We start from the raw sequence: 27,265 nt of genomic DNA on the forward strand, positions 1-27,265 counted from the left end.
ACACGCAGGCAGGGTAGGGAAGGCAGAGTATGGCACACACAGGCAGGGTAGGGAAGGCAGAGTATGGCACACACAGGCAGGGTAGGGCAGGCAGAGTATGGCACACACAGGTCAAGCATGGCACAAACCAGCCAAGAATGGCACACACAGTGAAAGTATGGCATGCAGGCAGGGTAGGGAAGGCAGAGTATGGCACTCGCAGGCAGGGTAGGGAAGGCAGAGTATGGCACACACAGGCAGGGTAGGGAAGGCAGAGTATGGCACACACAGGCAGGGTAGGGCAGGCAGAGTATGGCACACACAGGTCAAGTATGGCACAAACCAGCCAAGAATGGCACACACAGTGAAAGTATGGCACGCAGGCAGGGTAGGGCAGGCAGAGTATGGCACACACAGGCAGGTTAGGGAAGGCAGAGTATGGCACAGACAAAGGCAGGGTAGGGCAGGCAGAGTATAGCAGGTTTTTGCTGTACTACAACCATTAATATGGGTGTGGTCATGTGATAACATGGGTGTGGTTTCAAGTGGGTGCAGTTTCAAAAAGGGGAGTGGTCAAAACTGGCTTCCATTATCGGCCCTCCACCACGTAGGTCGGAAAAATTCCGGCCCTCGGTACCACAGAAGTTGGACAGCACTGGTCTAAAGAGATCAAAATTAAGCTTTTTTGGCACAACACTGCACATTATTATAAATGTACAGCCCGCCACTAGCAAGTTATAAGGTCTCAAATTAAATATCTTGGAATGTTTTTATTCCACAAGTGGTGGATCAGTTCATGATGTATGTTCTGTTAATCTCTGGGATTTTTACATTTTTTGTAAAGCACTGCAAAAATGTATCAGTGCTAAGTAAATAAAGTATAATAATAATAATGTAGTAGAAGTGTGAAAGCAGTTTAAGGCCTTTTTACTGCTACCTTTGTTCAAGGCGGGAAAGGTTTTGAGAGCTGTGTTTCGAAACTTTCCTTTAAATCGTATTCTGCAGTACTCTTCATAAAGAATATTTGCTGCCAGTGCACATTCTTGTGTGGTCTTACAAGAGATGTGCCGCGCCATATATGAGTAGGGGGTCTGAGACTATTAGCGCCACCTGTAGAGATCCTATGCAGAACTCCCAAACAAGATTATTAGATTTTTTTTTGTGTGTTGCAAAGTACATATTTTAGGCGCCACATTGCATGTTTCCTTCTTGTACCAGGATCCTTTTCTTTTCCTACGTGTGCTACGTGATGTGACAGGAAATCACAGCCCTAGAAAGCTTACTGCTGTGCAGGGAATGTAGAGTTCATAAACAAACATCCCTACCTTGGCTTATTTCTCTTCCCGGCCACAGTCACTACATTCTCCCAGTGATGAACAGGTTTTAGCCATGATGGAAAAGCATGAAAGATATGAAATGTGCTGGAAGACTAGGGGGCACATTTACTAATCCACGAACGTCCGAATGCGTTTTTTTCGTAATGTTCGGTATTTTGCGACTTTTTCGAGTGCTCAATACGAAAAAGTCGCGACAATTCGCGAAAGTCGTAATGGCTATGAAAAAGTTGCGACAATTCACGAAAGTCATAATGGCTATGAAAAAGTCGCGACAATCCACAAGATTTGTAATGGCTATGAAAAAGTCGCGACAATTCGCGCAAGTCGTAACGGCTACGAAAAAGTCGCAAAATGTTCGTTTTCCAATCCGAATTTTTCCCATTCGGATTTGTGGATTAGTAAATCAGCCCCCAGGACTATGGATGTTACAGAATACATGCTTTGCAGGGCATTGTGGCTTTTCCCTTTTATAATCCTTTTTCATAGGATTGTCTTCTTTATTTTACCTGTTTCCCAAAGCTGTTGGAGAACTATAGGATCTGTAACTCACAGCAGTAGAAAACATAAACTTGCTTGTTATAGGCAGCACAAAATGGCATGGCAGAAGTCAGTTATGTGCCATCTTGTTCACTGCTGCTTCAATACTAAATATTTCAGTACTCAGTACTGATTTTTGATTAACGTACAAACACTTTGCACTTCTGTATTATATGGAAATGGAAAAGGCAGTACATCTGTTTATTGATATATTAATATTTCAAAGTTTTTTCATTGGGCACTTTTGTTTAGTGCAGCAAATTACAGCAGGCAATGCAATAGACTCCACATTAGAGAGTGAAGAGGGGAAAGGGAAGAGAGAAAGAAGAAAGGGGGGAATAACGAGCATAAACATCTTGCTCGCTTTAAGATAAATTAGGCTTGAGCATCTAGTGTGGTGGTTCACAGATGTTGCCTATTTCAGGCCATGGATCCCCTTCGATCTCCAACCATGGTTTAGACTGCCCCTTTTTTTTAAAGAGATGTCTTACAAAAGATACCAAATATGTTGGAAAAGGAAGGAGCATTATTCACACCAGTGCACTTGGAGATTGCTGCAGGTCCTTTGCAAAAACCATCACAAATAGCCATTGGCCCATAATTTTTGTAGTGACGCAGCTAATCCATCATTTTTAGACATGGCCTAATACTGAATCCTCCTTCCCCAAAAATTTGTCATGAACACAGGGTTTGTACCAGTTCTAATAACCCACAGCAGCCAATTTGTATCTGTGATTTTATATTAAGCATAAATAAAATATATTTATGTTCAAGAAAGGGGCCAAGTGGAGGAAACGGATTAAAGGATGTCTCTGCCCGACTGCTTTTTATTCTATAAAAATATCTTGCATCAGAAAATCCATGCTGGCCCTAACAGTACCTGCTAATTGAGTTGGAAAGGAAAAAGTCTGCACAGATTTCAAGTATTAACATGAGTTAGCCATGCTACACATGAATTTGAATTTGGAAAATGAGTTTCGTACCTAGCAATATGATTGTAAACAGTTTACTAAAACATTTCAAATTCATTCCAGATATTCCACTGTTTTTGACTGAAGCTGATCTTAACATAAATCTGTATAAAACAAAATTAGAATGTTTTTTTTTTTTGCTTTTTCATTTTATGAGCAGTTGTTTCGCTTAGTAAATAAAATATTTCCTCTTCCTTTACTGATTTGTCATGAGGTACAGGTCCTGAGTGTGTGTGGGGGCCCCTGGGTAGCAGCCCCATTGGGCCTCGCACACCCCAGTCCGATGCTGCTGGTACATAAGCCTGCACACAGGCTGCCAGTGCAGGCAGAGGTAAGCCGAGGCTATGCCTTGTGTGCCATTAGCCTAAGATCTATGCTTCATGCTTACGTTATAAGTAAAGGTGCTTTTCAGTGCACATATAATGTTCCTGTGTGACCTTACTTTTTATTTTATTTTGTTCTGCAGGTTGAGAAATTTTTGGCAGAATACCTCTGCATCATGTCTCAGACTGGAGAGAAAGTCAAGGTATGAAGTGACTGGAAGAGCATCTTGCTTTTCTGTCTGTGGCACTTATGTGTTGTGATTTTTTTTAAGGCTTATAGCCCACTGTCATGTTTTGGGGAGGGATGGACTAAGAAAATTTAAAGCAGTGCAGATTTTTAGTGCTAAAGGTGACCAAAATGGGCCCTGTCTGATACCTGGCGGAAAATCGGCCAGATAATTGGCCAGATAATTATTGGGCATGTTAAAAAATATGTGGGACATAACATGCTGAAACATCAAAAAGTACAGAATTTAGCAAAGATTTGCAGTTTGGTAGATTAAAGTTAAAAGGTTTAGTTATAGGGTTTTCGGGAAATGTGATTTACATACAATTCAAAGAAATGTACTTGCACTGAGGAATTTGTTTCCTTTTATTAGTGACTGTTGGCTGTTTCCTCCCTTTCTAACACCCAGTAGTACTGAAGCATGATTTATGAGTTAATTTCAAGTCTTCAGTAGAGCTAACTTAATGGGGTGTAAACCCACAAATAATATTTTGTTATATTTTCAATATACATTGATTAAACATTTGCGTTTGGGTTGCCGTTGCAACACACAGAACCTGACATTTATGCACTTCCTTGGGCTGCCCATTAATTACCTTGAAGTTAGTAGAGTGTCCCCAAATCCCTGAAAGACGGGCATGCTGGGACCTTGGAAGTCCCTTCTTAACCTTGGGCTGGGGTGAAAAGGGCAGGTTAGGGTGGTTGCATCTTTTTGTTTTTTTGTTGAGTTGGAATGTTGCTGCCCCATGTGGAGCCAGCAGGAGCCCCTCTGCTTGGAGTAAAACTGTGTCTCTGTGCTTCCATAAAGGTGGCCACACACGTGGCGATTTTGTGATCTTTTGTGCGACCATCGGTAGCACGAAAGATCGTTAAATCCGCCACTAACCTTCAGGGCTGAAACAGCAGATAAGGAGGTAGAAACAATAGGATTTCTACCTCCTTCTGCCGATTCAGCCCTAACGGCAGATTTTGCTCAGGCGCCTTCTATGGCGCCCAATCAGAATCTTTTAACCTGGCCGTTTGGCGAGTCGACTGATATCAGCAGCCTCCTGCGATATCGTTCGACTCGCCGACTTGCCATACACGCACCGATAATATCGTACGAAACCTCGTTTCTTACGATATTCGGTGCGTGTATGGCCAGCTTAAGTTGCCTGAAAGCCAGAAATTTAAAAATGGGCACCTACTTTGAGGCCACTGGAAGCAACATCAAAGGGTGTGGTGAGCAACAAATTGTTCACGTGCCGCCGGTTGGGGATCACTGACTGACAATGATATTCTGAGACAGTTTGCATTTGGGTTTCAGGCTGCTGTAGTTCCCCAGATCTACATGAAAAATGTACATTCCCTGGATATCATAGCTGAAATCAGAAATTTTGCTGCTCCTTCCCCAAGGCTTGATGCATATGTGTGCTTGTACCGTATACCTCTAGTTAATTCAATCCACATGCACTTTGCCCAGAGGAATAGGTTAAGGGGATACATCCTGCTAGAATGGGGTGCTTTATTTACCAGGCATATGGCTACTAACTGTGGAAAGGAACACAAAGTCATAAGTTGCCCTTAAAAAAAAAAAAGTTAAAATAATGATGCTTCCTGTATTTAATACTGTCTTTATTGCTCCAGTTTTCTGATTCAGCTGGCTACGTGGGATTTGCCAATCTGCCAAACCAGGTCCACAGAAAATCTGTGAAGAAAGGCTTTGAATTTACCCTTATGGTAGTGGGTAAGTAGTATAAGCCAGAGATCAGCAAATGGCACTGGTTCTGACTTCCATTTATTACATGATTACCGTATATACTTGAGTATAAGCTGATCCAAATATAAGCCGAGGTACCTAATTTTACCTAAGAAAACTGGAAAAACTTATTGACTCGAGTATAAGCCTAGGATGGGAAATGTAGCCGCTACTGCTAAATTTCAATAATAATCACTTTTGTCCAGTTGTTCTTTTGCACCTACAGTAACTGCCTCCTTCTATTTACCCTTTTGTACCTTATGCAGTTCCCACTTCACTCCATATTCACTGGGCCATCTTAGAGGTTTCTGTGATACTTGACTTCATATTCACTGGGAGCATATTCTGTTACCTGTGTGCAAGCTGTGCAATGTGCTCATGAGATTATGCATATGGATGCCAATGTGCCACTATACAGTTTTTACACACTTGCATGCTTGACAGCTGTAGGCACAAACACTGGAGTAAGGGGCACTATAGTCAAAAACACTTATAACCATTATATATCCCCTTGGTCCTTACACTTCCAATCTATCCTGCGCTGACATTCGTCTCCCCCGTGTCTGTCTGTGTCCTCGTTCACATGCGGACGCGGGCAGACATGGGGGAGACGAATGTCAGCTCAGCGTATATAGACTCGAGTATAAGCCGAGGCTGAGTTTTTCAGCACATTTTTTAGTGCTGAAAAACTGGGCTTATACTCGAGTATATACGGTACCTTCATACTGACCCAGAGTCTGAAGTAATATCGATTATAATTACTCGAAATTACCCCCCATTCAATCCAATCCTTGTTATTTAGCTCTGTAAATTCGCTTGATATAATTAATGTTTCTTTCATATCTGTTATATAATATTTTTCTTCTAACTATAAAGGTTTTGAAGATTTTATTTGATAGTTCCTGATATCTGAGATGCCTTCCTGGACATTTTCTGTTCTAGAAGACAAATACTAGGGGGTTGTGTAATGCAAGGCACTATGTTTGCCCAGGAGCAGTAAGCCATAGCAACTAATCAGCAGGTAGAATTTACTGGTCACTTGTTTAAAAGCCAATATGTTATTGCTTGCAATTGGTGACTGCTACTGGGGAAATTTAGACATGTATCACCATATTTAATAAAAGGAACTGTCTGGTGCACTTGGACATTTTAAGATGTATCTTACAATATTTGTATTCCACTTACATTGTGCCATCTCCACCCCCCACTAACTGGCATGGAGTTGGCCTGTGTGCAGACACATGAAGTGGATATTGGTGTAAAAATGCAGAACAATGCATTTTTGTGCCATTATCTGCTCCATGTGCCATGTGCCTGCACACAGGCCACTTTCATGCCTGTCCATGCAGAGATATGTGGATAGGAGAGCATCGACTTTCCACCTGCATGTACAATTCAGGTGGAGAGAAGCCTAGGCTGTGCATAGTGTGGTATTAAAATTAAGTGTTGTCTGATTTAGTTTTTTTAATCTTTATAGGAGAATCTGGTTTGGGAAAATCAACCTTGATAAATAGTTTGTTCTTAACTGACCTATATCCTGAAAGATACATACCAGGTGCTGCAGGTAAGTACTGGCTGCAAATTGAAAATTATTTTTATTTTTCCTGAACCACTGAATGTTTTATAGTTATAAAGTAAAATCCCTACATTAACATTTTTATATGCTGTAGATTGTAGAACTTGCAGCAGCAGCACTCGAGAGTGCCAGTATTGTAGATTCAATGTTTCTGGATTCTTGTTTTCTCACTGTGGAATTGCAAGTTTTCTGGAGATTGGTTATCCTCCCCCTGAAAGATTCCCCAGAATTCAAAGGATTGAAGGGCCCCTTCATGATGTTCTGACCTGACTTATGTTTGCTTGTCATGAGGTGGGGAGTCAGATCAGTCATAAATACATCTTTACCAGAATAGGAATGAGACTGAAATTTTAAAGAATTAAATGCAATTGTAAAGCAGGTTTAAAACATCTGACGCCTGATTCAAGTGACTTTGGGAAACTGAAGTGACACATATGCCATCCTACCTGTGATTTACATTCTTGCTGGCGGGATGGCATTTTGGGGAGATTAGTTAATAGTGAAGATTTATTGTGGATGACTAATCTCCCTGTGTGTCACTGCCCCTCGGGTGATGGCACATGGGAAGGTTTGTCGCCGTAGTTGAATCTTTACTACTGCTGGTGACAAATCTCCTAAACTAACTTGCCATTGAATTACACTTTGCACTCATGGTGATCTGGCTTAAACGCAGGAATAAAATAATTTACAAAAATGCAAAGGGAGGCATTTTCCCACGATTAAGCCAGGTAACTGCAAGTGTTAAGTTGTACTTACAGCAGTCATAATGTCATTCATTGCCAAATCTTCTTTGGGAGATTTGTCGTCAGTGGTAGCGCAGATTTAACCATGGGCGACAAATTTCCCTATGTGCCATCACCCTTAAGAACAAACAGTAGATTAAGCCATGATACAGATGTGTTCAGTACAGTAACCCTACTGGTACTATCAAAATCTTCCACGCTGAATGCAATCTCCAGAACAGATGAGGATGCTTCTATTGTCTTTGTGTGCAAAAGGCAGTGTGACAAAGATAATTGCATAGTTAATCCAGTAGGCATGTACATCAACTTAAACTTAAAAGTAGTTTACACAAAAGTTAAAAAAACTTTTTTTCTGACAAGATGTGAAGTATTTCTTGGCAGTGTGTTTTCAGGTTTATCTAGTAATATTAATTAAAAGGTGCTTGTTATTTTTCCAATACATGGGTAACCCCCCCCCTAAAACACTGGCCTTGCAGCTGTTGGTTGTTGGTGCTTTATTTAAAGCTAAGAATTCAGTAGCTATATTACAGTGTTTATGCAGCTTTCTTCAGTATTATTCTAGAAATGTATTTTTGTTCTTAAAGTCCTTGGGGGATTCCATGGTATTTATTAAAGTTTGTTTTAGCCACTGAAAAATTTGTAGGGATTTATGTAGTATTAGGGAAAAACTTTGCCAAGGTGCTGCAAACCACGGCAGCAAATCAGCTGCTAGATTTTACTGGCGCAGTGACAATAATGAAAGCAAACTTTTTCCCATGTTACTGCATAACCTTAAATGAAGTCCATACCCTTACATTAGTCCTTCAATTATTACTGCGTTATGTGGAACAGAATTGCTACGCAGTTGGTGGCCTATGGGATCTGTGGCCAGATTGGCAGAGAGACAGTGGCTGCTTAGGCAAGGTTAAAACTAAAGCTTCTGCCTATAATAATTGCATAGACAAATAAAGTAAAAGAAGATTAGTGCCTCAGATGCACTCTGTATGTCAGATTAATCCCCACCCTCTCGTGTCTAAAATGAAACTATAACATAAAAATGACACCACAATATTATGCAGTTTGTGCCTCTGGGGCTACATTACACTGAGGGTACATTCTGACTAAATCAGTGCGAAAGCCCTGGGCTCTATCCAGCTTGGTGATGGGTCCAGCAACACCTTTAAATCTACCTTATTTTTTACGTATATGGTCACGCAGCACCCCTGCTTAAAAGACACTAAAATATAAGGTTTACTCCTCTTATTTTAATGCAGAGAAGATTGAGCGTACTGTTCAGATCGAAGCCTCCACTGTGGAGATAGAAGAACGAGGAGTGAAGCTGCGACTCACTGTGGTTGACACACCAGGATATGGTGATGCCATTAACAGCCAGGATTGGTATGTTGGGATTGCTCAGTGTTTGAATAATACATCTTCTAGATTAGTTTGAATAATACATCCTCTCTAGGTTAATTTGAATGATACATCCTCTCTGGGTCAGTTCCTTAAAGGGGAACTATCGTGAAAATTTAATTTTTCAGATGGATAGATATAATCAAAATAATAAAATTCTCAAATATATTTGTTTACCAAAAATGCTTACTTTTTTAAATAAAAGAAATAAGATTACAGACTATTAGAAGCCTTTCTCACAGAGTCAGTTCAAGTGATTGCTGAATGGGAGTGGCAACAACATGCTATGATGTCACAAAACCAGTAACAATGTCCCGCCCTCCCCTATGCTGAAGGCAAAGCATCCTTCCACACCTCAAAGCTTCCAGTTTGCAGCAACGTATCTCCCACAAATCACTAGGTACCAAGAGAAAACACCCTAAATTTGAATGCAAGGGGTCCACTGAACAGTTTGTATAGGTTTACCTAAGTATGTGGCATGTAGGGGCCCGAATGTGAACATACCCCCATATGATCTATCATTTCTGTCATTTCAGCTCCTGCAAAATCAACACATTTACATAATTATATGTGGAATAAAGCTACAAAAAGTGTGCTTGCCCCTGTAAGCCATATATTTTTGGAAAGTACACATTCCAAAGTACCAAGCTGCAAAGCTTTTCTAAGTTTACCGATTTTTATGACATTTCCAAAAATCACCTCAAAACCTCCAATATGCAGCCTCTTTATTTTCTACAGGTGATTAGGTACCAAGATAAAACACCCTAAATATGAACCCCAGAGGTCTACTGAGCAGTTTGATGCCCACTGTACATAGGTTTATCAAAGCACATGGCACTTAGAGACCCCAAAATATACCTTGTGCCACTAATTTCATGGCTTACCTTTACCTAATTCATAAACACATGGCAGTTTTATGAGGGGTAAAAGCTGCAGAAATGTAGGGTGACCCCTGAAAACCACATATTTTTGGAAAGTACACATTCTGACAAATCCAAAAAGGTTAAAGAGTCTTTTTTTACACCAAAGTACCAATCTGCAAAGCTCTCCTAAATTTAGTGGTTTTTATGACTTTCCTGAAAAACGTTTAAAAATGTTGCAATTTGCCGCATCTCACACAATTTCTTGCTAAAGTATGTTGGATGTATAGACCCTAAATGAAAATAGTGCATATGAATTTTCCCTGAATTTGCATTACATTACATTCTCATATAAGGCTAATGCCACACATATGGAAAAACACAGAGAATTGGCCCCTTCACTGGCATCAGCCTTCTTCCCTGAGCCCGGTACCACTGCTTTGTCCAGGGTGCGCACACATGTGTCAGTTCCTAAATGCATACTCACACATTTCAGAGTTGAAATCCACTGCGTGTGTGCATAGCAGTGGTACCGGGCACAGGCAAGGAAGAAGGCTGATGCCAGTGAAGGGGCTGATTCTTGGTCTTCGTTCAGACAATCCAGCCCTGCGTAGCAGTAGCCTTAGTGTAACACTTGGCCAACCCTGTACAATACCAAACAGTAATTAATTACTTGACCTTGGTAACTCCCCTGCCTTGGTAACTCCCCTCAGGGTTCAGAGTAGGAATTACAACCACAAACACAGATTTGGGAAAAAACATTTACAAATCTGAAGTTTATTTTTTTTAGGCAAATGTTACACAACAGAGGTTATTTTTCCCATGTGAGGTTGCATACACAGTTGGCCCATTGTGAGGGTTTCTTTGCACACACACACTCTCTCACTCTCTCTCACAGAAAGACACACATAGATTCATGGACTGACACACACAGATATACCCACACACGCACATATACACAGACACGCACATATACACAGACACGCACATATACACAGACACGCACATATACACAGACACACACAGATTTACCCACACATGTACATATACACAGACACACACAGATTTACCCACACATGTACATATACACAGACACACACAGATTTACCCACACATGTACATATACACAGACACACACAGATTTACCCACACATGTACATATACACAGACACACACAGATATACCCACACACATATACACAGACACACACAGATATACCCACACACACACAGATATACCCACACACATATAAACAGACACACAGATATACCCACACACACACACACACACACAGATATACCCCCACAGATATACCCACACACACACACAGATATACCCACACACACACACACACAGATATACCCCCCCACACACACAGATATACCCCACACACACACAGATATACCCCCCCCCACACACACATATACCCCCACACACACAGAGATATACCCCCACACACACACAGATATACCCCCCCACACACACACACATATACCCCCACACACACACAGAGATATACCCCCACACACACACAGATATACCCCCCACACACACACACATATACCCCCACACACACACAGAGATATACCCCCACACACACAGATATACCCACATATACACAGACACAGATATACACACATAGATACACAGACACACACAAATATACAGACACACACTGATACTGATACACATACACACAAACACACAGAGATATATACCTCTCCCCTCTCCCAAAAGGCACCTAAAGGCAGCAACTTTAGCTCTGTCCCCTCTCTGAAATCGTCACAGAAATCTCCTGCTCTCTCCTGACCCCGCCCCCTCCCAAAAGCGTGTTGTATTACAAACCAGCATTGGTAGGTCACTGCTGCAAAAGGCTCCTCTCTCCGTTCAGGGACAGATTTCTGCAAAACTCCTGCCTCTACTTCAACTTCCCCCTTCCCCCAAATGTGTCAGAAGTAGCTCCCCCCCCCCCCCTTCACAGCACATGCTTTTAGCTGAGCAGTGAGACACGCTGATGTCCCAGTTTGAATGCCCTGTATGTAATACTCATCAGCCACTGACTTCTTACAAACCTTTCTAGGGAGAGGGCACTGCAAAAGGAGAGAGCAGGCAGGAGTTTTGCATTCAAACGGAGCCTCTGAAGCCACTGAACTACCGATGCTGGCTTTCCTTAGCTCCAGATTGACAGCATTGGCGGCCAATGAGAGAAAGGCATACCTGTCAGTTAGCTAAACCCGACTCCGACTTCATAGCTGGCTAGGAGCAGGGTTGAGAGAAGCAGCTGCTAGAGGGAGCACTGTGAAAACTGATATATATTAAAAACTGTATAAAATTTTTAATACATTATATTTAGAGACTTTCATAACTTCATGTGATGATTCATTTTAATGATTATTAATTTCACGATAGTTCCCCTTTAATGACAAGCTCTATATGGTATTTCTCTGAAATACCAGCTACTTGCCTCCCTTTGTTTTAATACAAGATGTGAACCAGTTTTTTCTAGTAGTAACCACTCTCAGAACAAAACAGTCTCCTTATGTAGGAAGCTGGCCCCTGTTATTATTGTATAGGCAGGACATTTTCCCCTTGGGAATATAATATTTTCTCGTATTCTTTTACTTCTCAGAATACACCCCTAACTCCACTATAATGTGTAAAAGTAATATTTTGTATTGACTTGAGTGAGTATAGGGGCTGTGTTGATAAATGATGTCCAGACGCAGATCTTATTGAGGGGCTTTCCAGCAGTGGAAAGGTTAAACTAAAACTCTGTGGCTTTCAGTGGGTAAGTAAAGAGCGATGTGCAGGAGTCTCCCCTTTCCTTCCGCTCTCGTCTTGCCCCTGCATGAGCTCCCGGCCAGATTATTGTATTTCAAGGAGCCTTTCCTGTTGATTGTGTGCTAATTCAGCTTGTTTATTCCATTGAAATGTTTCTGGCTCTTGGATCCATGTGTTAGTTGCCAGTACTTTAAATTACATAAATAAAAACTGGAATACAGTTCTGCAGAAAATTGACCCATATCTCTCTGGTGTAGGTCATAATTTCAGAATTCCATTGTTTTTTTTTTTTTAAATGAGATATATATATATATATATATATCTCTATATCATGGTCAAAATTGTTGGCACCACAGAAATTTTTCCAGAACATCAAGTATTTCTCACAGAAAGGTATTGCAGTAACACGTTTTGCTATACACATGTTTATTCCCTTTGTGTGTATTGGAACAGAACAAAAAAGGGAGGAAAAAAAGCAAATTGGACATAATGTCACACAAAACTCCAAAAATGGCCTGGACAAAATTATTGGCACCCTTTCAAAATGGTGGATAAATAAGATTGTTTCAAACATGTGATGCTCCTTTAAACTCACCTGGGGCAAGTAACAGGTGTGGGTAATATAAAAATCACACCTGAAAGCAGATAAAAAGGAGAGAAGTTCACTTAGTCTTTGCATTGTGTGTCTGTGTGTGCCACACTAAGAATGGACAACAGAAAGTGGAGAAGAGAACTGTCTGAGGACTTGAGAACCAAAATTGTGGAAAAATATTATCAATCTCAAGGTTACAAGTCCATCTCCAGAGACCTAGATTTGCCTTTGTCCACAGTGCGCAACATTATCAAGAAGTTTGCAACCCATGGCACTGTAGCTAATCTTCCTGGGTGTGGACGGAAGAGAAAAATTGATAAAAGGTTGCAATGCAGGATAGTCCGGATGGTGGATAAGCAGCCCCAAACAAGTTCCAAAGACATTCAAGCTGTCCTGCAGGCCCAGGGAGCATCAGTGTCAGGGCCAACTATCTGTCGGCATTTAAATTAAATGAAACGCTATGGCAGGAGACCCAGGAGGACCCCACTGCTGACACAGAGACATAAAAAAGCAATACTACAGTTTACCAAAATGTACTTGAGTAAGCCTCAATCCTTCTGGGAAAACGTCTTGTGGACAGATGAGACCAAGATAGAGCTTTTTGGTAAAGTACATCATTCTACTGTTTACCGAAAACGGAATGAGGCCTACAAAGAAAAGAACACAGTACCTACAGTGAAATATGGTGGAGGTTTAATGATGTTTTGGGGTTGTTTTGCTGCCTCTGGCACTGGGTGCCTTGAATGTGTGCATCTGAGGATTACCAAAGGATTTTGGGTCGCACTGTAGAGCCCAGTGTCAGAAAGCTGGGTTTGCGTCCGAGATCTTGGGTCTTCCAGCAGGACAATGACCCCAAACATACGTCAAAAAGCACCCAGAAATGGATTGCAACCAAGCGCTGGAGAGTTCTGAAGTGGCCAGCAATGAGTCCAGATCTAAATCCCATTGAACATCTGTGGAGAGATCTTAAAATTGCTGTTGGGAAAAGGCACCCTTCCAATAAGAGACCTGGAGCAGTTTGCAAAGGAAGAGTGGTCCAAAATTCCCGCTGAGAGGTGTAAGAAGCTTATTGATGGTTATAGGAAGCAACTGATTTCAGTTATTTTTTCCAAAGGGTGTGCAACCAAATATCAAGTTAAGGGTGCCAATAATTTTGTTCAGCCCATTTTTGTTGTTGTGTGACATTATGTCTAATTTGCTTTTTTTCCTCCCTTTTTTGTTCTGTTCCAATACACACAAAGGGAATAAACATGTGTATAGCAAAACATGTGTTACTGCAATACTTTTCTGTGAGAAATACTTGATTTTCTGGAAAAATTTCTGGGGTGCCAACAATTTTGGCCATGACTGTATATATGTCTTTAGTACAAAACTCATGCCTTCTGCTTTTAGAATATGTCGTGTTCCGGAAGGATATTTGTGCCACCTAAGTACCCATAAAGCAACAAGTTTACATTTGTTTGTGATGGACATACATATTGCACACATTTATGGGAATAAATGTACAATAACATAAATGGTATGTGTACAGTATGTGTGGTATGTATACAGCTTCTCAAAAATTAGACATTGTTTTTTTGAGAAACATATTAAAATAGTTTGTCAGTGAGAGCTTTACTTGATCCCCTACACCCCTGGGCACCCCTAATATTGTAGGGTCTGCTTCCCCTTCTATGCCTCTAAATATCTTATTTACCTAGAAGTGCATAGTGTACATAAATAATTATATTGTTTACCAAAGGAAAATGTCATTTATTCTCCCTTGGCTTGTCTGATTTCAGCAGAAAGATTTGGAAAATTCCCTTAGTTATTTGGGCACTTGCTGAGTATCTTTATGGTTAAGCTGACTACATTTTTCTGAACATTTTATGAATGCTGTACTTTTTTTTTTTTCTATTAAACACAATGGAGATTATAAATTTGTAATTAAAAGGGCATTATGCCGACTTGCTAGGATTCTAAAAACAATAGAAGTTGCTTGTGGGTTTTCTTCCTGAGTATAATATTGGCACCTCAATGTCTGAGAGATTATTTAACAGTTATTGCTCAGTAAAGCCATTTAAATGCCCAAAATGTTAATAATTATCTGGCCAATGGGTGTTGGGTTCATTGGTGTCTATGTGTGGTATCTACTTTTGCCCCTGAAGGTCAAGCAATATAGCAACTTCTACACTTCTACAAGTTGGAGCTATAGCATTATCATATACTATAATTATCCTTTGTACTGACAGTAACCAAAGACCATGTTCAATGAGAAATTTTTTAAGAAACCTGCAGTGGAAGTATAAGATACATACTAAAGATCACTGAAACTAACTGGTGTTATCAAAATGTTAAAACTTTAATGAAAAACTTATTAAAAAAAAATGTCGCGGGTGACTAATCTCCCCGATATGCCATCCCACCGGCGAGAATGTAAATTGCCGGTGGGATGGCATACGCAGCGCCGTGATTTTGGGGAGATTAGTCGTCCGCGACATGGGAGATTTGTCGCAGGCGACTAATCTCCTCGTGTGCCAGAGCCCTTAAAACCTAAATGTAATAGTATGGCCTGATTCATCATATGTTACAGAGGACATGGTTCATTCTTACAGATGATGTGAGCTCCCAGATAGATCAGGAAAATAACCTGCTGTTGGCTTGCACATACCTGCCTAAGGGCCGTGACAGATGGGGAGCTTAGTTGCCCGCAACAAATTTCCCTTGTTGCGGGCGACTAATCGCCCTGATATGCCATCCCACCGGCTTGTATGTAAATTGCTGGTGGGATGGCATACGCGGCGCGGCGATATGCCGAATTTGCCAAAGTTGCCTTCAGAGGAAACGTCTGCGATTTCGGCGCTGTGTATGCCATTCCAACGACTGAATTAGCCTACATTCACCCGATATCGGGAGAAGATCTGCTCGCTTGGCGACCTCGCCAAACGAGTGGATCTTAAAGTGTATGGCCACCTTTAATTGAGCTAAGTTGCATAGCAAGGCAGTTTTAGGCTGACTGCTGCAGATATCGGCTTGATAGTTCACCTTTGAAAATGTTTGCTCTGTTTTTATTTTTGGATAAAAGATTAGTCCCTTTGGGGTAGATTAGTTAAATCTTGTCTATTGCTGGCAACTTATCTCCCCAAAATGCCTTCCCACTAGCAATAAAGGAACTGCCGGTGGGAAAGCATATGCAACACTTCGTTTTCCAAAGTCGCCTGAAGTTTCCTAATGGGTCTTTGCCCTAAAGTCACTTATGCACAAGTATAAACTGAAATGATTATAAATTATGATTCATTAAGAGCAGAGAATATGGCTCTGTAATCAGGTCATACTTTCTAAGGATCCCAGTGAAGCACAGATCTGTATTTAAGCAGTATGTTTGTTTTAAAAATAGGCAGCTTTCCTGCAAACAGTTTCTAATTATTGTTAATATATCTGTTGCACTAATTACTCCTGCTTGTTATGAGTTTTCATTTCCTGGGGCATAACAGAGTAGGACAGGATATGCCCTCACAGACCAGGTGCTTCCCATTGAATGACACTGTCGTTTCGAATGTCACAAAACCCCATCAGCAAGAAAACATTTTGCAGGAAGTGATCTCATTCCTGCCCCTCTTGTTGTTTCTTACGCTTTGTCTCACATCTTCATTGATAACAAAGGTGGTGACATCATTTCTCATCTCAATTCCCTATTTCTGTTAAGGCTCTTACAGCATTGCAGGTGTGCTGCCATTAAATTATTAGTTTAACTCAGGCTGGGTGACATTTTTGTTTGCCTGTCACATATAGTCCATATATAAGTGGCTTTTCTTGCATGACAGATGACACGCTGGATTTGGATGACTAACATGGGCAAAGTTGCTGACATTCAAGTCAATAATAGTAACTCGTACTGCATTGTGTATATACCATGTACTGCATTTTATTGCACAACATTCAGATAAACTGCTTTTTAGCAGTAACCTGTGTGTACAGTAACCCTGGAACAGTGTATGAACCTAGTTGCCGTGCATGGGCAACAGAACATCTATATTTTTCTATATTTGCATGTAATATGTGTTTATAGGCTACTTTAGTTTGAGTAATGAAGTCATGCCTCATAGAAAAGGCTGGTGCAGCATAGTTGTAGGTAGACCAAGTGCACTTTTAGCTGTGCATTTTTCTCTGCCACACAAATCTATGACTGCTGTATAGGCGTGATACAAAGAGCATACTCTTAACAAATATTATTACGGTAATGCCTTGAGTAAGGCTCGGAGAACACACAGGATTTCTTCAGGAAGCTGCTGGAAGCAGCCGCAAGGTCAGTCAGTGTGGCTCATTCCAAAAGATTTCCTGGAATTCACACTCCAGGTGTCAATGGAGGAGATATCTGTGCAGCTGCAAAACATTCTAACCTGAATTTGTTTCATATTAGGGATGAAAAACATGTCACAATAGCCTTTGTGCATCGCAAAGCACCTAGTTTAAAACCCATCTTACGTACTTAAAGATGCATAGTAATATATTCCCTTGCTATTCTATTTGTTTTAATAAAATATACAGTCCAGTCCTGTTAGTAATAATACAAAAATCTGTTAAAATCTTTTATTTTTATACTGATATTTTGTAGTAAGTTATAGGGATTGTTTATTAGAGTTATGGGACTTGTTATCCAGAATGCTTGGGACCTGGGGTTTTTTGGATAAGGGATCCTTCCATAATTTGGATCTCCATAACTTAAGTCTGTTAAAAATCATTCAAATATTGAATAAACCCAATAGGCTTGTTTTGCCTCCAATACGGATTAATTATATTTTATTTGGGATCAAATACAAGGTACTGTTTTATAATTACAGAGAAAAAGGAAATCATTTTTAAAAATTAGAATGATTTGCTTATAATTGAGTCTATGGGAGATGGCCTTTCTGTAATTCAGAACGGGTTTCCGGATAAGGGATCACATACCTGTACTTAAATAATTTTTTTTATTTCCCTGCAGCATTGGATTTTAGAGTCTGTGTTCTCTATAACATTTCACACACTGTGGTCCATTTTCAGTCCAACCTGTATGTCACAACTCCTTATAGAATACTTGTATTTGACTCATATATCAGGAAATCATGTGATGAGTCTTTCATTGTCAAATTGTCATTGCTGGTTCAATTTTTAGCACCCTCCTAAAAAGTATAAAGCCCTACAACATGCTCAGAACTCATTTGGGCACTGAGAAGCTTTGAAAGGGGATTTCCAAAATTCCAAAAAATTAGGGATGGGTGAAAACCATCAAGTTTTCTTTAGATAGGGCAGAGTAGTGAATCTACCATGAAAGTATTGGCTAATACTGAAATGGAACTCTATTGTGTGAGCAAGAATCTATTGTTTATGTTTGTTTAGTGCCGTTAGGTCACTTGAAAACCTAGGATTCTAATTTTGGTTAGCTGAATGCTAAGGACTTAGCCAATTCTAAATCTAAAATCCTGGCGTTTATCCAAATTCCTGACCTGATCCCAGATTTTTTTTTAATAAGCCTATGAAAGAAAAAATTGCAAAATAATTGCACAAAGAAAGGCATATGATAATTGCCCAGAGCAGTTCAATCTAACATCATTAAACAAACAAATACATAAGGCCCATTTAAAAGGGAATTTATACATATGAGATTGGCAGCATTCAACGCTCTCATCGATTAGGGTTTTTTAGAATGCTTGTACATAACCTGTCTAGAGTCACACAGGGATGTCACTAGTACATTTCCAAGTGTTTCTGGTATAGGGAGCAAGGAAATTATTATTAATATAGTTCCTTCCCTGACCCCAGTAACGTTTGCTGTTCCATGTTACCAGGCTGGATACCCAGTCCTGCCCTTGCATTAGAGGCTGTAATGGCAAATACAAAATAAACAGAACAGGTTATAGAAATGTCAGTGCATGTACACTGCCCATTAGTGCCCCTAAGATGAAGCACTTTGCTAGCCTTCCTCTGCAGCAACACTCTTATCCTATGCCCAAGTCCTCAAGAAATAGGCTGGATACTTGGGCAATGCCTTATTTAAGACCACAAGAAGTAATGTGCTTGTGTAGATGACTGTGCATTATATTTCCTATTACAGTCTGTTCAAGGCTTCTATCAAACAGCTCCTGCTTATTTTGTTGAATGATTTTTAACTACTGCTGTTTTTAAATGAGGGATTTGAGGTAAAATCTAGCAATAAAGAAACAGAAAGATAGCATGGTGGGAGTGGGGTTGGGTCAGTAAGGAGTAAAAAAGAAGAGCATGGTATAATGTGATCTTCTTTCTAAGAGGATGGGGCAGTATTAAAATGAAGCATAGTTTATATTTTTTGAAAATAAAATTGAATTTAAGAGATAGTAAGGAATCAAAGCTACACCTAAAGTTGCAGTGCACTTATGGTTAAGTGACATGTAGACCGAAATATATATTTTTTTTAAATTCGACTCTAGTTTAAAGGGTATTTTTGTCTGTATTTTACAGCTTCAAAACCATCATCCACTACATAGACAATCAATTTGAGCGATACCTTCACGACGAGAGTGGTCTTAACAGGCGGCACATCATTGATAACCGTGTTCATTGCTGCTTCTATTTCATCTCACCTTTTGGACATGGGTAACATTTATCATCACCATTGCAAGCTTTTGTTCTATTGGATTACATCTGGAATAGGAGAAAAATTAACACAACCATTTTTTTGTATTTGATCCATTCTATAACCAATACACCATTAAAGGCTATTATTCTTATACTATGAAACAAATCCAATATAGTACATGGGAGTGTCCTTTATGCTTTTACACATAATGTACTCTTAGGGGCAGATTAATCAAAATATGAGTTTTTATACATAAAAACTCACCCACGCTCTCTTCATTCCTATTGGATTTTTAGAAGCATATTAGAAATATATCATATATGTTCTTAAATTTTTTCCTGTATATTTGAGACTATTTTACATGTTATTATAACGGCTCCTACTTGTGAACCACAGTCAAATGTAAAAAGACTTGGAGAGTCTGTTATGTAACCTGTGCTTTTACTCCTTTTTTCCAAGGGCAATGACAGACAGGACATTTTGTCGCCCTCGATGAATCTCGGATGCAGCGGGTGACAAAACGTTTCTTGTTTCCTTTCCACTGGCTAACATGTGAATCGCCACTGGGGAAACATATGCAGTGCAAAGTTGCCCAAGGTTTTCTGACAAGGAAGCTTCAGGCTGCTTCAGATAGTTGTCATGCTTCATATGTTTCCCCAACAAGCAATTTGCACGTTAGCCAGTGGAGAGAAAACAAGGGAAATTTTGTTGCCCGCTGTACCTGTGATTGCAGGCAACAAAGGGTTCCATTTGGCATTGCCTTAAATGGTGGCCTCTATGGCTACACAGCAGCTTATTTATAAAAAATATAGTAGTCTGTCTGAAAAAAACACAAACACAACTTTTAGCAATGCAGGGCAACAATACATTATATTTAATCACTTAAAAACACTTTTCTTTGGTGTTACTTTTTCTTTAAAATAAACTGCATTATTTTAAAGGATTATTGTTCTGAAGCTATTGGAGCTGATATTCTAATATACTGTACTAATAGGGAAGCATGTCTATGATTCTACTATTGCACCTACTGACTGTTCTTGCCATGTGGGTGTGTTGGTACTAGAAAATTAAATTTCCTAGTTCTGTCATCATCAATATAAAACTTAACCCGACCCAACTTCTCATATGTATTAGCACAATGTAGTTATAGCATCCATCCCAGCAGCCATCATTTAAGCAAAATTGGAATGAACATGCATCTAATAATTTTGGCATTTTGAAATATTATTACTTAAATTAGGTATGTTTATCTTACCAGTGCCTTCCTACCCTGATAAAAGCAGTAGGCCACCTCCCACTAACATTTTGAACCACATGGTTTTGTTATTTGTACTTTTCAGTGATAAGAGACCATATTAATGCATTCTGGGATTAAATGGGTTAATTTTTTAAGTCTTACTTAATGAAGTGGCTGGTGTTTTACTTCAACCCTACCCCTGTCTGCATCTGCATGAAAACCTAATACTATTAATAAGTTCTGCTTTGAAGGATTAGACCTCAGGAAGCCTATTTGGCCGAATTGTAATAAACAGGGGGAACATATGTGGTACTCATGATGTAATTGTTCTGCTTTGTCCCAGTGAACCAAAGAAAACTGCTTAGGCAGTGTTCCACGTAATGTTGTCACAGACTGTATTACTTCTGCTCTGAGATATTAAGAGTTTCACTTAGATGTCGATAATAGGCAGCATTAAAGCATGGCATTGAAATAAGTGACGCATGGGGAGTTCTGTACATCATGTTCAGCAGCGTTGGAGCTGTCCCCTGGGTACACACTGAACTCTGTCTCCACTCATGTGCAGCATGTCCTCTATTTTAGATTGAAACCCTTGGATGTGGAGTTTATGAAAGCCCTTCATGGAAAGGTGAACATCGTTCCAGTGATCGCAAAGGCAGACACTCTGACCTTAAAAGAAAGGGACAGGCTGAAAAGGAGGGTAAGTGTGAAATGGGAAAATTCTCTTTAAGTACATAAGAGTTAAAAAACATTATAATACAAATGATTCCAGTCACACACTGCAATAATGAAACAAAATGCAGGAGATCAGATTTTCCCACCAAACACACAATCTGTGTGGAAAGTCAGAACAGTCATAATTTCAGCATAGTTAGTGCCATGCAGGGCTGATTCTCATCAATTTGTAGGCTTCTATATGTTCATGTGTCTGCCCTCACAGCTAATGCCTCAGCCTGGGTGCAGGCACACAGAATAGATTTCAGGGCAAAGGTGCATACTCACATGTTTCCGCCCTGAAATCTGCTCTGTGTGTGTACCCTGCAGTGCCTGCAAGTGCAGACACACGAACACGCAAAGAGGCTGATGGATCGGTTGACACTGGGCCTGGAATCTACCCAATGTGGCACTATCCTTATAGATTGCAAGTACAGTTTTTACACTCTTCCAAAAAAGACAGTGATTTGTTATATGTTTAATTCATGCTCTAGTATAATCTTAGATCAGGTTTGTTTCTAGTACCCAACCCACTAGATTTAGAGAGTGCAACTTTTCAATGATATAATAAAGACCTCCCACAAATGCTGATTGATGACCTGATTTATCTGACCTGATTTATCTATCCCCTCAAAGTGGTCATCCAGTGGGTTGTTAATTGTATAGAATGATTGTTCGAGGTCCTCCTTTCGTACTTTGTAAAGGTGGGCATATACCAATATAAACTGCCAACTAGGCCCCTCCAGACTATGTTAGCAGTCCATTGGCCTGTGTATGGGTGTCTTGTGCATATAAACTATTGGAGAGGATTGCTGCTTAATGTTTTATGTTCATATGAAATAAGCTCTATTGCCTTTAAAAGGCACATATCACTTCAGAATTGCTTCCCCAACCAGAGGAGCGGGCTAATAAAGCCCACACTACGGTTAGGGGAAACAATAGTTTTTTTTTTTTTTTAACAACCGCCCCTGCCAAGCAGGCTGTATTATCCCGCACCTTTGGTGGGGGAAAACATTTTCAGGGTGATAGGTGCCCTTTAAAGCACTGTGTGTGGGGGGTAGAAAGTAAATTTCCCAACACAGGACAATGGGGGGTGCTGGATCACTGACCATAAAAGAGAGTAATTGTATATTGTAATATTAATTGTTGGTGAGAATGCAGGCAAGAAAACCAAGGACTAGAGTAGTGTAACTGACTCCTGGGAGTTTTGGTTTTGAGAGTTTCCCTTTCAGTAGCTCCCCCTTTACTTTCATTCCAAGCCTGAGAGGAAACCATAAAATCGTTATCACAATATTGTACTGTGCCAGACACTGGGGCTGCATGTGATTTGTGCTTGGCAAACAGGTTCTGCGCGCAAAACAAAGGCGATTCTTTTGAATGCCTCTTGGGAGCCCCCGGGGAACACAGGCGTGAGAGTTGATGGTGCATTACAAAATTTGCAGAATTTTTTTTTTTAATTTATAGTTTGTTTTGGGACATGGTGGGTGTGCAACAGTTACGTGATTAATTTTTTTTAAAAAGCGCCATGCTGGATCAACATTAACAATTTCCCTAGATATGTCCATGTTCATTTATTTCTGTATTTTATGTACTTCTAGTAATTTGAGAAATTAGATGTTACTAAATATCCTATACAGTAGAACCCCATTTTACATCTTTCAGTGGACCACACAAAATGGTAGAAATCTGGAAACATATAAAATTAGGGAACTGTATTATATATTGGTGGGACCACAAAATAATTGTGTAAAATAAAGCAAAACTTAAAATCGGGGGATGCAAAATTGAGGTTTCACTGTATTCTTAAAATTATATGTTTTAAAAACTGCCTTGGTGGTGTTTCTTAAAGGGCACCTATCACCCCCATATTATTTCCTCCATCAGGTGTGGGCAAACAATAGTTTTTCTTGAAAAAAATAGTCCCTGCCAGTGCTTGGCTACCTGCACCGGTAGGGAACTCCTGGTTCTGGTGACCATGTTGTTTGGCATAATACGCAAATCTCCCCTGCTTGCACATTATGCATGTGTCATAACATGGCTGCCACACCAGGAGCTCCCTCCTGGTATGGGTAGCCTTGTGCTGGCAGGGGCTATTTTTTTCTATTACCCTGCACCTCTGATGGGGCGAAACAATATGGAGGTGATAAGTTCCCTTTTAAGTCCTGCTAAGCTTCCTTATCTCAGGCACTCTGCTAATTAATCTTGTTAAAGACTCAGAATCTTGTAGTAACATTAATAGTGGGTTTAAGGTATAAGGTGGCAATACACAGTCAGATTTTGTACTTTCAAATCACTGATTATATAAATATATTTAAAGGTGGTGTACAAATGATTGTAGATTTACTAATCAGTCAACATTATAGTTTAGAAAATAGATTAGACGGGTTTAAACATTTTGGTTGTTCAGCCAGTCGGTGTTGAAATGAGGTTTGTTGTTAAAGGAACAGTAACACTAAAAAATGAAAGAGCTTTAAAGTAATAAAAATATAATGCACTGTTGCCCTGCACTGGTAAAACTGGTGTGTTTGCTACAGTAACACTACTATAATTTATATAATAAGCTGCTGTGTAGCCACGGGGGCAGCCATTCAAGCTGGAAAAAAGGAGAAAAGGCACAGGTTACATAGCAGATAACCGTTAAGCTCTGTGGAATACACAATAGTGTTTTATCTGTTATCTGCTATGTGCCTGTGCCTTTTCTCCTTTGAATGGCTGCCTCCATGGCTACATAGCAGCTTATTTATATAAATTATAGTAGACTTTCTGAAGTAAACACACAACTTTTACCAGTGCAGGGCAGCAGCACATTATATTTTAGTTACTTTTATACACTTTCATTTTTTGGTGTTACTGTTCCTTTAAAGAATGCTTTCCATGTCATGACTGCAGAAGTCAATGAACACGTACAGAAAGAGCAGAGTTCGTTACCAACCCTACATTTAAGCCACTTGCATGCATTTGATAAATACATGGCAGGGCAACTGGTCACATTATAAACAAGCAGCCAAACTCATTGGTTCACTTGCTGTAATGGCATATCAATAGCACACTGATATCAACAGAATAAAATTGATTCAGAAAAATACATCCCTTCCTATACATACCGCTTCTGCCACAAGCTAACATCGCATCATGGATAATCTTTATATACCCTTCGACAAATGAATTATGATATCTTTTTAAATGGTCATTCTCCATGAAGGTCACATCATATTCTTAAAACGGTCGATAAACGATTGTTTGAAAATACAACAATTCACTGCGACTGCATATCGCAGGGGTGGGAAACTTTTAGACTCAGGGGCCACATTGACTTTTAAAATTTGAGAGACGGGCCGAGCCAGCACCCGTCACGCCATCTCCGCTCGTCAGTCCCCTAGGTTTTGTGTTGCTGCGCTTACATGTAGTCTTGGCGCCAAGTCTCGCGTGATATTAACTTTTCAAAAGGCATAAAAAGTGTGACCAATCCTTGGTGGGCTGGACGTGGCCCACGGGCCGTAGTTTGCCCACCCCTGGTATATTGCCACTTTTAGACTAAGTGCATATTAGGTACTTTGTGAAACTGTCTGTGTCACCTTCATTATTGGCACCTGCCGCCACTTGTACACTGCATTCTGCCTGAAAATATAAATTTTCCAGTCTGAGTTTTGCTTACAGTGACAGACATCGGCACATTTCTGTGCCTTGTGTGCCATTTATCTTGGTGTGCTGCCATATTTTGCATTTCTAAGAATACAGGCATCTTACATTCTGTGTGCCATAAACAAGAACCATATGATTTTCAGAAAGTGGAATCCGTAGTGGGTTTATTCATTCTGATCACCTCAATTACCCCCTAACTAGTTTTTGTCGATTGAAATACCTGGTGCAACAATGGGCTTGAACCCTTTTCAGGCTGTCTTTGCTATTGCTAGATGTGTTTTGCCAGTAAACATACGGCATAGCATAGATCAGACCAGAAACTTAGATTCTGTAGTTTGGCATGTAAGGGGTTGAAGAAGAAATGGAAGCTTTCAGTAGAAATATGAGTGTATATTTTCATTCACTAAATTTTAAGTAAAAATGTACTGAATACAGTGTACAGGATTCAGCATTTTTACCATTTGATAAATGTCTCTTAATGTCATTCATTTTTAAAGTTGGTTGGAGGTGTAGACCCCTTGGGAAAACAGTAGTTACTCTTCTCCCTGTGCTCCCACTTTATTAGGAAAAGGCAAACAAGACTGGATTCCTTTTCTCATCCTCTGCCGGTATCCCTGGTTTGTTTTCCCTGGCAGCAGAGCTAAGGATTAAACCATGCACAATATTATTGCAGCGCTTCTGACACTGCCTCTCTTGCTGCCTGTTGTGATTTTTATTTTCCCCCCACCATTGTTTAGCCACCAGGATGTTATCTAGAGAATCTTAGTTTGCTGACGTCTCTTGTTCCCTAACTATTGTTTTGGCTATTGACTTTTGAGTATCCTTTTTGCAAGACAGTTAAAAGCATCCAAAGAGCTCACACTTTGATAGGCACTGGCCTAGGTTCTGACAGGGAAAGGGTTGAATAATACGGCGACCATTATCAGGAGTACTACTGTGGGTAGCTGAGCAGTTAACCATTTTTACAAAGCATTTTTAAGCTTATTTAAACTTTTAAGCTCTGATTTTAATCCAGGATTGCTGTGCTTAATTAACCCTTCCTTCTATCTGTCCGGAGTAACAGATCGTTATTGCTGATCTGACTGTTTGGTAATTGAATAGCAAAAGGTTAATCCATCGAGCAGACATTATACTGAGCTTTTTATGGTCATGCATAACTTACTAAAGTTTGCCATGGGACACGGCTTGTCTGTCCCTAAAGCTGACGTTTCACGCAGAAATTAGTCGCCCGTGATAGATCTCTGCTACTGCAGGTAACTATCCTCTCCTAAATGCCTTTCCAAGCAGAGAACTACTGCAGATGACTATTCTCTGCGTGGGACTTCAGCCTAAAGGTGGCCTGATGGGTGGGTGATATCGGGCTAATTCCGTTGTTTGGCCCTGAGGCCAAATGATTGAATTAGAATGGCGGTTATAGGCGCCCAAGCCGATGCGGTCCCCGATGCAAAAAAAAAAAAAAAAAAAACCTGCCCGATCGAGATCTGGCTGATTTCAGGCCAGATGTCTGTTGGGAAGGCCCCGTCGTTAGTGCCCAGGTATATAATCTGCGAATCTGTCTAAAGGACCAATATTGGCAGCTAGAATCGGCCCATGTATGGCCACCTTTAGGGTGAAGAAGACACACGGAGATACTAGTTGCAGCTACTTGTCACGGCTACAAAAATAGACAATGCTGATCATTTACTGATAATTGTCTTGGTATATATTTATTAATAATGGTTTCCTAAATGGGATAGAGGTTATACTAATATATTATACTGCATATATTAACAGTGCATCATTTTGGCAGATCAATCTAATCTGCTGACTTTATTTATAATATATCTTGTGTTATTTCACCTCTGTTTCTAAGAAAAGAGTATCTGGCTGTGGCACATTTTCTTGCCTTTTCAGAATATGCCAGAAACTTTAAAAAAAAGTAAGCATACTTATAGTTCACACACATATGCCTCCTTTAGCCAATTTTTTCCTCCTGTAATAATCTCTCAACCATTTAAGACTGTTACTCTACTGAATATTGTTTCCAATAACTTATCTTCTTAT

At 40.0% G+C, this 27,265-nt stretch overlaps 1 protein-coding gene across 2 annotated transcripts in view; it reads left to right on the plus strand.

Moving 5' to 3' along the window:
- sept2-a (septin-2A) overlaps positions 1–27,265 on the plus strand; it is a 52,886-nt gene that overhangs the window by 5,352 nt on the left and 20,269 nt on the right. For both annotated transcript variants that reach the window (XM_012963217.3, NM_001017039.2), the window contains 6 exons: positions 3,291–3,350; positions 5,000–5,099; positions 6,589–6,675; positions 8,684–8,807; positions 19,512–19,646; positions 21,449–21,566. In XM_012963217.3, the coding sequence (XP_012818671.1) occupies positions 3,324–3,350; positions 5,000–5,099; positions 6,589–6,675; positions 8,684–8,807; positions 19,512–19,646; positions 21,449–21,566 (591 nt within the window). In that variant the 5' untranslated portion in view covers positions 3,291–3,323. The remainder of the gene's footprint in view (positions 1–3,290; positions 3,351–4,999; positions 5,100–6,588; positions 6,676–8,683; positions 8,808–19,511; positions 19,647–21,448; positions 21,567–27,265) is intronic.

Source organism: Xenopus tropicalis, chromosome 1 (genome assembly GCF_000004195.4).
Source record: "Xenopus tropicalis strain Nigerian chromosome 1, UCB_Xtro_10.0, whole genome shotgun sequence".
NCBI lineage: Eukaryota > Metazoa > Chordata > Amphibia > Anura > Pipidae > Xenopus > Xenopus tropicalis.